The sequence below is a fragment of the Haliaeetus albicilla genome, chromosome 27 (genome assembly GCF_947461875.1).
Source record: "Haliaeetus albicilla chromosome 27, bHalAlb1.1, whole genome shotgun sequence".
NCBI classification, from domain to species: domain Eukaryota; kingdom Metazoa; phylum Chordata; class Aves; order Accipitriformes; family Accipitridae; genus Haliaeetus; species Haliaeetus albicilla.
The window spans coordinates 20,523,254-20,536,381 of record NC_091509.1 but is presented as its reverse complement, the minus strand read 5'-3'; the positions used below and the strand labels follow the sequence as shown (position 1 = coordinate 20,536,381).

Below are 13,128 nucleotides of genomic sequence, written 5' to 3'. Positions count from 1 at the left end.
CATTAATTATAAAGTATTACTTCATTAATAAAAAAAGATGTTGTACAGTATAAATCCTCTTACCATATTTCAGTTGATTTCTTGAAAGCCTAAACCTTCTTTAAGATAGATCTGTACTTGCACAGTGAACTTGCAAACTTCACTGTTTTGGTTTATTTCAGAAAGATTGTTGACTCTGGCAGCTCAACAGCAACAGAATAAACAGCTGATAATGGAGCTAATATGGTTGCATATTAATCTCTCCTTTATTTTTCTTTGCTAAGAGGGGAAGGGGGAGGGAAATAGCGGTATTCACCATCTCTGTGAAATGAGTACGTGAGACTGGTGGAGGAAGACTTTTCCCAGGGTGTTTGAAATGCCCAGTACTCATCTCTAGTAACTTGATACATTTCTTCTTTTTTGTGGTATTAGGAGACTTTGAAAGAGAATATATTGAAACATTTGCTTGCTGTGACATCTGCCTTCTGCAGCACTCAGATAATGTCATGTCAGGCAAAACTTTCCTCGTAAAACAGAACTTTGCAATAGCAGAAACATTATGCAGGTAAAAACGTGCAGAAGAGTCCTCGGCTTGGCTTGCTGCAAGCTTAGTACAGGCTTGTACAGTTAGCAGTACATACTGCCCATTTTCAAGGAATTGCATTGTTTATTTTTCTCGCTCTTTATCATGATTTTCATTAACAAAGACACACCCTGCCTATACAAAGCCAGATCTTGGCTCTAAGCACATTCCAAGGCACTCTTGCCCTTTTGCAGCAAGACGTGTGTGTGGGCTGGGCACTCTCCCTTCTGAAAGGGTATCTGTTCACTACCCCACAAAAGCCAACGCTTTCTGCATCTCTCTTTCCCCCAGCCCCCCATTTCCTAACGTGATTTATACCTCTGGATTTACAAATAACACTAGGGGGGAGATTTGCAAGAGTGCCTAGCAGTGGCCAGACTGTTCTGGTTGAAGTCTAATCAGTCTAATGCGGAGAGCCGAGAGGGTTTCAGTTTGCTCTATGTTGCTGTGCTCTTCAGTTCCCATTTTCTGTTGCTTATGAGATGTGAAAGCAATTAGAATTTAAGAGTTGTATGCCTGCAGCAAGGTGAGATTTACTTTGCTCTATTTTATGTATCTAATCTCTACATATGTCAAGAGTTGAGTGCGGTGGACCAAGGTTGAACACGGCTCAGTCATTTGAATTCTATAAGGGAAGGTATGGTTGTAAAATTTAAGGAGCATCAGAGCAAACTTTTCCAGACACAGATGTTTCAAGAAATAAAACAGTAGGCTCAAACTTCTTGATGAGTGAAAACTGCAGTGTTTGTGCTCAGACCAAGCTGGGCTCTAATTATTAAAGCATTACTAGGTTCATATTATCCGTGAGGGAAATGTGACTATAACACAAATAAGGATACTGTGTTTTCATTGGATATTAAATCAGCCTCCTCACGTCTTCTATAAAGCTAAATATTAGGTAAACAAGAATTTTGGGAGGGTATAGCACAGAGACAGACAGAAGGCAGCTGAGAGTTTGCAGTATGGCCGTTAAAATATTTTAATTGCGCAGGAGAAGTAATGTTTTCCCCAGGTCTTTGCTAGAGTTAAACTTGGCAAGCAAAGCCGAGAAGCAGTCTGGTGACTCGGAGGGCTGGCGGCCGCTGCACCGGGAATGTTGGCCGAAGGCTGTGCCAGGCGTTTCCACCAAGGCCAGGCAGAGATCCGCCTTCGGCAGCTGTGGGCACTTGGCATGGGGGGGAGGCAGAGAGATCCCCTTTGTGAGTCCTATGCCTTTTTTGGTGCTAAGCAGGAGAGGTTCTTCCCTGGCTTTCCAGGGGAGCAGAGCTGAAAGGCTGCTGCCTCGCGAGCATCAGAAAATTGGGTAATTCCTCTGTCGAGAGTTCTGCCAGGCTATCCCAGAAGAGAGTGGTTGCCCTTTCCAGCCCTGTGACACTAGGTCATGAGCAAATGTATCAGAACAGGCATTTGCACGTTGGGTATACGAGGGCAGCAGGTGATACGAGAAGTAGACATGACTGATGCCTTTTCTGAACAGCCTTGGTCCACACCCAAACATCCACATCCCTCGGATTTTGGGGTATCGAAGTACTTCTACGTGCAAGCTCGTGGGTTTGATCCACTGTCTTCTGTAGGGAGTTACTTCGGAGTTTGTTCCTCATACTAATACGTGTCTCATTTCTAATGAGACTGTACTACTTGATTTGCAGGTGATAGTGTTACGACCTATGGCTGATCTCTACTAGCAGACGCGTTTCTGTCCTCGTCTGCTCCTTTTCCTCTAACACTTTCCTGCTTTCCACTGTGCCACCGGCCCCGCTCTCCTCGCTGCGTGGTGCCTCGTGGCTGTGCGTCCGTGCGTCCGTCCACCCCGTCGGGTCGTACCGAGTTTCCAAGCCAGGAGCCGCGTGTGAACGCAGGTATGCTCCTCCAAGAGCTGCGATAGCGGGCCCGGTTTGAATTTCAAATCAAGCATGACAAGCAGCTCCTTTTCCTTTTTTAAGGTGCAGAGGCCAGGTGGCCCAGCCGGTGCTGAGCTCTCAGCCTTGGCTCTGCCTTTCCTGAGCCCCTGCGTGCTTGGCTTCTCAACCTTGACGCCGCGTTCGCGCTAACCTCGCGCGAAGGCTGCGTTGCGTTTTACTGCGCCGCTGCTGTTGTGCGGCACGTGAGCGATGTCGCCGTACACGTCGGCGTGCGAAGGCCAGCTGAAGTATGAGGAGTTTGCCTCCGAGGGCCGGCGGTTGACTGGGAGAAGGGTGCCGCAGAAATGGTGCCACGAGGGAGAAGTGGGGAGTAAACCAAAGAAGAAGGTGGGATGGGGACCCTCGCATCAGGGCTTTCCTTGGAGCAGGCTGAATGAGTTCAGGGACGGGGGTTAGCTGTCTCATTTAACCACTCGTTTTCCTTTTTATGTTGTCCACTGGTGGCTTATGACAAGCCAGTTGTTACCATTCGGGATTTGCCTGAAGAGAGGTACTGATGGACATGTAAGAAGCGAAAAGATTTCCTGAGTCTGAAGATCAGCCTAGAGGAAGGCGTGGAGTCCAGGGAGGAAAAATGGTGTCAGGGGACCATGAGGAAGAGTAGGGCAAAAAGAAGCAAGAGCCAAGCTGTGTGCTGTGCTGAGCAGGCATCTGGAGTTTGGATGGTTTGGCTGGGAAGGGGGGAAGACAAGGAATCTGAGAAGGGTAGTGGCTTGTTCCCAGGACCTGGAGGCAGAAGAGGATTTTCAGAAGCAGGGTTTGGTTTGTTTTTTTGAAGGAATGAAAGAGAAAGAGTGGTCCAAGGTACAGAATTTGAGATCTAGAGGTGGATTTGGGGAGCGAAAAGTTCACTTTTGCCATGTAACCTAGTTGTCATTATCTTTGGGATAATTTAACTGAAAGGTCATATGATATTTGATCTCCTACTGCGGCAATTTCTTTCACTCCAAATGTCATATTTATCCCAAAGTAGAAAAATGGCATGCTGTTTTAAACAAGCCAGGATTAGCCATGTGTTCTAATATACTTCAGCACTGGATAAATGTTGAACAGCAAATTGCATTGAGGGATTAGTAATTGGATAGTGAGCCTTTTGCTTTTAGGTGAGTTGTGTGAAATGGAGACTCTGGTCTCTATCTGGCTCTCAGTGGACAGGGTTCCAGTAAGCCAGGCTGAGCAGACAGACAAAGCTGTAAGCACAGAGACCCAGTCCCACCTTCTTAGCTCTGCTTAGTCTCTCTAAACAGAAATGGAAGAATTACTAGTGGCGTGGGGGAGCATAGGGTTGTCTTTACTTCCTTCACTGACCTCTGAGTAATAGAGGAACTTGACAACTCTGGAAATAAAGGGAGAATGTAGCACTCGACAGCAGCATTTTAAGAAAGATACCTGGATTTTTACAGCAGCACTTGAAGGGAAGGAATGAATGCCTATTCGGGTTACTCTCGTGTCCTAGGTGGATGCATACATTTAATCACACATTCAGACGAACGCGTCTTAATAAAGCAAAAGTGTTAATTTACCTATTTTGGAATAATTTTTCAGCTTTGCTGGAATGTTCTAGAAATGAGGTACAGAGCTCCTGAAGAGTGGCAGCTTTGCTTGGAAATACAGACTTCTCTATCACTACCACCACAGTGGTATTTGAGCACCTGCTGTTGCAGAGAGGTAGAAAAGAGTAAAGCATATGATGACATTTCTCTTTCCTTCTGTCACTCACAGCCCTAATGCACATGCACACAGTCTGGATTTGGTTCAATGCACCAGGCTCCTTTCAACTTTCTTATTATCCCCAAACCAAAACTTGCCCAGGAGAAATTCCTCTTCCTGGGCATGTTCTTCCCACTTACTGAGGAATTTATAGACCTTGTGGCAAAGAGTTAAAGGTCTTTGCTGACAGAGGTGGAGAAAAGAGATTCCAGAAGCAGAACTGTAGAAGAAAACTACTTTTTACCCTGTCGTACTATAAAGACCTTTTACTCTAAGTTATCTTCAGTACTACCTGATCGGTCTCCAAGACTTTCAGCAAGTGATGACCTCTAATGTAAGAACTGTGACTGCCAGGAAGTCTTTGGAGCTGGGCGGTATCTGCAGCGAGTTGGCAGAGAAAGAACAAAGAGTGTGACCACAGCAGGGAGAGCAGTGTGGCAGCCAGGAGCGGCAGCTGCCCACGGCATCCTTCCAGCAGATGTTCTGCTCTCCAGCAAAAGTGAGCATTTCGGAGGGCTCCAGCAGCACTTTGCCTGGGGATCTGATTTGTTGCAGCTATGTCTATTTGGAAAGAAAATGCACAACTTTGAAACTTTCCTTTGTACGGTTCTCAAATAATTAGGTTACCTTTTTATTTTTGGAAACCTGGCTTTAATATCTTTGGAATATTATATTGGAATGCAAGTAATCCCACTCCTTTGATGCAGAATATCTTGAGATTTGTAGCATATAAAATTTCATTGACATTTGGAGTCAGAAGCTGCAGGAGGAGGGGGGCATTGCAGGTACTTGATCTCATTGTCCAACAGGTTATTCTAAAGCACATGCTAAGTTTGTAAAAGAGCAAACACCAAAATTGGTCAGTGATCTGCATTTTAGGAGGGATTTACTGTTCACGAGGTTCTGAAAAGTATCTGAAAGATCCTGACCTCCTTTACAGACTCCTTGCAGGAGTCTTGGTTCATTAAACTCCACTGCAAAGACCAAACAACCGTTTTCCTGGTTTGCTGTTTAAATCAGGCAGCTATTACTTCAAGATACTAGACTCCCCAATGGATCTGGGGAAAGCTGCTGTGCAGAAAAATGCAGTGATAATGAGAAGAAATAATTTAAAAGTAATTTGCAAATGTAGCCTATTTTTTTAATGCACAGAAAATTTTTTCACCTGTAGAAATGCATTTACTGGCTTTACAGTCTCAAGGAAGTTTAGTTATAATTGTAATTTTTTAGAAGGAACTTTCAACATCTGATGGAAAATGCAAGCTGAAATGTGGTTTGCCTGCAAAAGCTTCTGTAACCCTGTGGATTTTATGTGGTTTTATCACATGATGCTTGCCCAGCCTAGGACATTGTTGTTTGTGTCAGAGATAAAATGCAATTCTAGTTCACGAGTTCCTACTGAAGTCATATGATGATCATTCACATGTTCCAGCCATTGTGTACTGTGCTCAAGCCACAGATCCTAGCCATTAGCAAATCTACATATTGCATGAATTCAACGTACTCACCACGATGTTGTAATTAGAAGATACTACTATGGTAGGCTGTATATGTCAGTAAAGCACAGGACTCAGCGGCTAGCGAGTGCTTCCTTCCCCTCTGCCACAGAATTACTGATTTGTCTGCACATTTTTCCTTAAGGCTTTCTGTGACAGCAGCTCTCTAATGGGAGCAGCAATGCAGACTGCTGCGTGGAGCTCGATAATCCCTGACATTTTCTGCTGTTTTGCTAAATCTCACCCGTAGTTAGGGCCAAATAAAAGTCACCTGTCCCTAATGGTGGGTGAGATTTAGCCAAAAAAAAAAAAAGTAGTAACCTGCATAGCCTAGGACAGAGGGACGGGATTCCCATCTTGTCCCTCACCAAAATCCCTCCACAGCAGTAAGGGCAGTTGTCTTTTTGTACAGTTGTTGCTGACTATTGAGCAGTCATGGAGTTACCACCCTGTGCCTTGGGTATTTCACACTTTTCTTTATGCCTTTTCTTTTTTTTCATAGCTATTAAAGATTGAGACATGCTTATGTTTTTGAATGAAGGGGGAGCTTGTAATGTGGACCTGTGAGTCCAGAGGTGAAGCTGCGACATATAACAGCACTTCTGGATTTCCATCTGTCCCTTGAACCTTGCTTCCAGTAGGGTTTGCTTCCAGCTTGCTCTTACTGGTTTGGTGGTTGTATAGGAAATGTTAATTAAGAAAGTCTTAGGGCAGAGTTAGTATGTAATTTTGAGCAGTGTAGACTATTTCTGTCTCCTAGTGCTGCCCACTAGCAAATGTAAATAATGCCAACCTTATGTGGGCGTGTTGAGATATAATGAGTATATGAAAAATATGTTGAGGTCTTCAGGTGAAGAGGATTGCCTAATCTTAGTGTAAATGGCATTAACTGATGTGGATGCTGATTCTGCTTGGGATGCTGAGATTTGCAGGGGAAATCACAAATGTTTTTAAATAGTGAACAAAACCGTAGTGGAGCATATCCCGTGCCAGTGGTTGATAATACTGCATCTATAGAGTGGACACAGATCCTGCTCATTCTGTATGTCAGTTCCAGCTCCATCTGAGCCCTCCTAACTCCTGTTTTTGCTATGTTTTCTCTCTGAATCTCTATCAGAAATCACCCCTTGAACCATTTCTCCATCATTTTGGGAAACTTCTCTGGCTTCTCTGTAACACTAGCTATGTTTTTCAGCTTTGTCCATTTTCCGCCTCACAATTCCATCATACTGAAAACGAGAGGAACGTGTCACCTCTGTGCCACTCTTTAAAAAGACCAGGGGACTTGGACACAGCTAGGGATAGGTCTATAAAAATAGTATCTTTTCTCTCCACTTATCCTCGTAACATGAATCTCTCTTGAATTCTGTGGCGTTCTTGCTCAATTATTCCTAATCAGTGTGTTTTCCTGTACATCGTGAACTGCTCCACATCATGATCTGGCCGGCTTTGTCGCTCTGGAGGGCTGTGCCCGTCACACTGCTGTGTCACCTCCGCCCCAGTGGGCACCAGCAGCAAGATGAAGACAGCTGGAGCCTGTTGTTGCCATCCTTCCTTTAAACGCTTTGGTACCATCCTTTCTCCTAATCCTGGGTCTAAAAAAGTCATTTGTAAAGCTTCAGAGATGGATGGCTACTGAGGAAAATGGGGTTGGAGTGGCCTCTTAACTCCTGGCTAGTTGGAAGTAAAACAGCTCAGCTTTCTTTTGTACAGCCAGGCTGCAAGAGACACTAATAAATATTCTATTAACTGTTTTCATGGGGTATAAGCCTTTTAGCTGTTAAATATCTTACCTGAACAGGTAAGTGCAATGCTGCTAAACAGTGATTTCAGGTCACGGGTCTTAGTGTGTTCACATATGTTGTCTGTATTTCAGAAACTCTGCAGTGATGCTCAGGTGAGAGTTTTTGGGAAATGTTGCCAACTGAAGCCCGGAGGAGACAGCTCTTCTTCGTTGGATAGTTCAATCAATTCATCCTCCTCATTCTCTGATCCAAAAGAACAATGCCCAAAATACCAGGTGAGTCAGTTTTCCTTTTTTTTTGCATAACCCACATCAAATACTAACGGCAGGTGAGGTAGTGAATGTTCTAAAATGCTTGAAACTAGAGGCTAGTGGTGGAGAGCAGTTTTCAGTCAAAATCAGACTTTGTTTCTGACTCAGTAACGTTTAATCCTGTAGCTTTGGTTTTGAACAAGTCTAAAACCAACCAGCTGGTTCTCTCAGGATGTGTCTTTGAATGGCAGCGATCTCTCCAGGGCATTTGTTCTGTCTTATGACCTAGGTGATAACACTCATTCGGTATGATCAGACTTGGCACAAATATCTTATCTCGGTATAGATGAGGTAGTTTATTTTACTTTATTGCTAAATGCCAGGGAAATAACAGAGAAATGCACTAGCTATAGGGGTAATCTGTGTAACAGCTTTATAACAAGGGATTCAGTGCACTTCAGTTACATTTTACATAAGAGATTTTGGCCACGAGAGTAGCTGGAGTCATCTGACACGGATATATTTCTGTCATCTCTCCTTCCATGGATCACAAGTGTTTTATATTAAGCCACTCTAAAATAGAACTAAGCCCTTCCACTCTTTGTAATGAAGTAATTGTGTGTTTGAGGGAAGCTGCTATCTCTACAACCTATTCTGAAGTACAGTACTACTGATGTCTTAATCTACCGTAGATATAAATGAAGAACCTTCCAGTGCTGACTTTCCCACTGTCACGTTAACTCTTGCTATATTTGGCGAGCTGCATATTCTTGTTTTCTCTTTCTCATCACGCTCTTTTCCACAGCTTTAGTAAGGTGGCTGAAGATCTGTTTTCCATTCCTCCCTTCCTGGAAGGGCATTTAGCTGTGGTTATGAAAGGAAGAGACATTTCTGTCAGCAGCTTCCTTCCAGCACAAAATAACCTCCTTCATGCATTGTGTGACCAAGAAAAATGATCCTCCCCACTATCCAGAAGTTGTCTCTCCTACTGGGCAGGCTCTGTGTGAACAATGGTCAACGTTATTAAAGGAAATTAATTTTAGTGGTTGGCATGATCGTGTAGTTTAAAGCTGTGGAAAGTTTTCCCTTTTAAGTCCCCATTTCCTCACGTGTATTACTTAGTCAAAATCTTACTGAGTTGAACTGAAATGATGTGTGGCTATGTGACTGGCTCAGAAAGTGTGCGAGAAACTTTGACCTTAAGTTGGTCTTCTACAGGGTATTTGTTGTAAACTATCTACTGCATTCCCTGTACTCCTTCCAGGCTTCCCCAGCAAGTAAGCAGAGTGCCATAAAGACAAGAGTTCTTTACTGCAGAGTGAGATCTTGTATCGTGTATGCAGAAGGGCCAGAGTAAGCTTGTCCAGACATCAGTCAGCCTGGCATTTCCTAACTGCTGTGTCTGGTAATCTCAGGAGTTACTTAATGTATTTGCAGTATTTATACGTTCTTTTGTTTATTTTATTTTTTTTTTAAGCTATAAAGTGGAAGTCCAAATAATACAATGCTATAGGACTTTTAAAATAGTTCTTTATGTTTCCTTGTTTAAATGCATTTTGACTATATATGAGCAACTTTAATCGCAAGGTGAAATACAGGGTTTTGTTCCAGGCTTCCATGTTTTTAATTATGTTGTATCCAGATCCCTCACAAATGTGATTAGAATCCATTAAGATGAAGCTGAATATGGTTCTAAGCTTGACTGCAATTATTTGCGCATTATGACACTAGTGTTACCTTGGTACCTGCTTCTCAGTGTAGTCAGGACTGAAAGTCTTTCTGATTTGTTCATCACAACATTTGACATTTATTTCTGTATTGTGTTTTTAATTTATGTATGTACTTAGTTATTGATAGGACAATATGTACAGTAAGTGGAATATTAAATGTTGTAAATATATTCAGAAATGCAATTTCCAAATCATGCAAATTTTACTACCTCTAATATGCTAATGTGCAATAAGAAACACTTGTGGGTATTTTATGATCAGTTTTTATGTGAGCTCATAAATATGACCTAGGGAATTGGTTTGTGTCCAAGCTGTCAGTGCCGGAGGTTGTGCCCTTTTTGCCAGATGCTCCTTGGCTTTCTTTTGTTTCAGGTTTTTAATATTTAACCCCTTTCCTCAGTTGATTGCACTCTACTTTGGTCTTGAGTGACCTTTGTTTTGCAGCATTAAAGGCCCAAAGAGTTCAGCTGCAGCAGTGTTTGCATATTAAATGCATTAAATACGTGCATGTTCTGTTACGCATGGTAAAATTATTAAGTGTAGATGAAATGCCAGACTGAAACAGGCCATGGGTGCATCTTATCATGCTCTTTGCCTTCAGCATTGCTTGTCTCTGTCTTTCGGAGGAAAGGGAAACCCCTATAATTAAATTTGAAAGCAGCTGATTTTCACTTGCTTTTTTAATTCAGTTGCTTGACAAAGAAAATCAATACTTTATCTTAAAGTATTTTTCCTCAGCTTTAGAATAAGATTTTCACAACAGCAGAAAGTTGAAACCAAAACCAACCATCAAGGGCTTGACATTTATTCAGAATGAGTCCTTCAATTGGAGATCTGCAACAGATTTAAAAATAACAATCATAACATTTGGCTGTAGTAATTTGCAGTGTTCTTACTTCAAGATTTTGTGATGCTGGCAGACCTATCATTTCCTGGAGCCATTAACATCTATGCTTATATTTCCTCGGAGCTGCTGGGTCATACTGACTGATTTTAAAGTCTAGTTTTTCCAGTACTGCCTACAGTGCACCTAGGCAGTATGATATCCTGGGAGGTAAAGATGAAAATTTCTCTGAGACCCAGCTCATGATCAGATTTTGCCCTGCCATATGAACACTAACAAACCTTGCAATTGTATCCTCATTTTTATAACTGTGGTTGCTACTTTTAGTCATCCCCTATCTTTCTTGCACTGATAGCAGAATTCAGAGGTTAATAGTATGTCTGTTAAAGTACCATCATCTTAATTGAGAGTGCTTGAGAAGAGCTAAAAATTGAGAAGTGTTATAAGTGTGTTGCCTTCTGGCTGATTATCATTTCCTTGTTCCTGCCCTTGTTCTGCAGGCTAGCATGAGCAGAAAGATGGAGTGGTCATTTTCATATCACTCCTTACTGCTGGTAGGAATCCGTGCTGTGGACACCTTGTCCTTGGTTGTGCTCTGAGCTCACTGTCTGATGCTGGGCAAAATATTTAGATATATTCCAAGCCTGTGTAGGAATCCGGGTGAGGATCCTGGTTGTTCAGAGCTTGGATGAGGGGTATGGAGATAGGGCACTTAGCGTTTTCCAAACACAAGGTTATTTCTGTGACTGGTTTTAGGGACCTTTTGGAAGGATTACTCAAAGGAAATGTTATGAATTGCCATGCGCCTCAAAGGAAATGTATTGCTCTCTTGCACAGTACTGAAGTACCTCACCTATGAACTGCCTGAGCTCTGTGAGTGAGTGATCATGATATTTTAAATTATTCAGGGCAAGGCACAAATGGAGAGCCAGCACTAATATTCTGCTCATCCTAGAGATGAAACAACCCTGGATAAAGGGACAGTAATCTCAGTCATTGAAAGTATACAAATAAGATGACTGTCAGCTGAGCAGTCGTCTCCAGTTGGTTGCCTTGAGTAACTTTTTAATGTTAGGTTTCTGTTTGCAGTATTTGATCTAGCCTGTGATGCGGCATAGTGACGTCCCTCCTCTGTATTTAGCCAGTATGCCTTACAGCAAGCTCTCACCAACCGAGAAGCAGGAATTGCACAACTTGAGCTTGGCATCACGATGCTACAGCTCTTTGCTGGTACTGTCACAGGAGCACCAGGGAAAGATGCATCAGATACAAAATACCATCCATGGATAAGTTATGAATCAGTCTTTGTCAAGAAAGCACTGGTCCAACTTGGCTCCAATGCACAGTCTGTATCAGATCTGCAGTGAACTTGTGATTCTTACTCTCAAGCAGACACAAGGTTTAGGCTTAATGGTTCTTATTCAGTAAAAAGTTTTTAGTCTCCTGACTCAGCACCATTTGAATCTGCTTCCCCTCACCCCCTGTAGATGGGTTAGGTTTGTTGGATGATTTTAGTGCTTTAGCTCACAGCCAATGTGAAGATCACTTTCTATGCCAGCATTATCTTTATTGAACTGCTCAACTTAGTGTGTTTGACAGTGTTATAGCAAGATATTGTGCAAGTTTATCTTTTAAATAAAGTCTATTTTCCTTAGTTATATGTTGCCTTAATAGAAGCGTGCTTCTAAAATGCTTAAAACCAAATGTTGGTGGGTTTTTTTTTTTGCAGGGTTCTCGGTGCTCCTCAGATGCTAACATGCTTGGAGAGATGATGTTTGGCTCTGTGGCGATGAGCTACAAGGGCTCCACATTGAAAATTCACCAGATCCGGTAAAATTAATTTTTTACTGCTAGTCTTTTCATAAGACTTACTCCTTAGTGCTAATATGTAATGAATTGAATGCCACAAGTGCAGAGTAAAAAGAATTTCTGGGTTTGCTTTAAAGTAACTCTGATGTCACTTTTTACACAAAAGGCTGTTATGTCCTGTTTAGGTCTATAAAATCTGGAGGGTTGTGAAATGGAAAGTAAAGCCTGTCTTGGCACTGTGTTTCTGACATCTTCCTTTTTGTCCTCTAGCTCACCTCCTCAGCTCATGCTCAGCAAGGTTTTCACAGCTCGCACTGGAAGTAGCATCTACGGAAGCCTGAATACGTGAGTCTATTACAGATCATATCTATTGCACATAAGCAGATGAATGTAAGAACACAGAAGACCTTTTTTGGACCCTCCAGATTCTTTCTGTAGAAAAATAACTTCTTGTTCCCTGATCTGTTACATCCTGTCACTAGTGTCCTCACCTTTCCCTTGCGGTTGTCTTCACCTCAGTTTGCTTTAAGCGAATGAATGAACCATTCCTTTAATGCTGATATGGTGAAGCTTGATATTGTAAAGTACAAAAGTACCTGCAACCAGCAAAGGAGAAGAGATGAGAACAGAACACTGGAGTTGGGGAATTCACTCCAAGATGAAGAAAAAGGTGTTACAAAAACATGTGGGTTCCAGGAGTTCAATGTTTAGTTTTCTGTGTATTAATTGACCCACCTGAAAATGTGGCTTAGGCTATGAAAGCTTTTTCTAGTGGAAGCCTGCATTCTTACCTTGTCCATTCCATTCGGGCTATAATGAAGTAACACTATATTCTACTGAAATGCAAATCACTTGTTTTTGTTGCATGTTTTCTGTTTGTTATAGGTTGCAGGACAGTCTTGAGTTCATTAATCAAGACAGCAATACATTAAAGCCTGACCACAGTACAATTATGAATGGACTTCTTGGGAATATAGGTAATCACAAACAGATTTTATTTCCTGGTATCTTTAACTAAGTAATCATAGATTGTAGAATATGAAAGTCTTCTAAGTCAAA

At 42.2% G+C, this 13,128-nt stretch overlaps 1 protein-coding gene across 6 annotated transcripts in view; it reads left to right on the top strand.

Moving 5' to 3' along the window:
* The window catches only part of FNIP1 (folliculin interacting protein 1), a 70,862-nt gene that overhangs the window by 32,432 nt on the left and 25,302 nt on the right, over window positions 1-13,128 (top strand). For 4 of the 6 annotated variants that reach the window (XM_069772665.1, XM_069772662.1, XM_069772663.1 and 1 more), the window contains exons 3-6: window positions 7,567-7,710; window positions 11,990-12,090; window positions 12,340-12,414; window positions 12,955-13,046. In XM_069772665.1, the coding sequence (XP_069628766.1) occupies window positions 7,567-7,710; window positions 11,990-12,090; window positions 12,340-12,414; window positions 12,955-13,046 (412 nt within the window). Of the gene's footprint in view, window positions 1-7,197; window positions 7,259-7,342; window positions 7,492-7,566; window positions 7,711-11,989; window positions 12,091-12,339; window positions 12,415-12,954; window positions 13,047-13,128 lie in introns of those variants that run through there. The other 2 variants (XM_069772666.1, XM_069772668.1) reach the window with 2 other exon arrangements.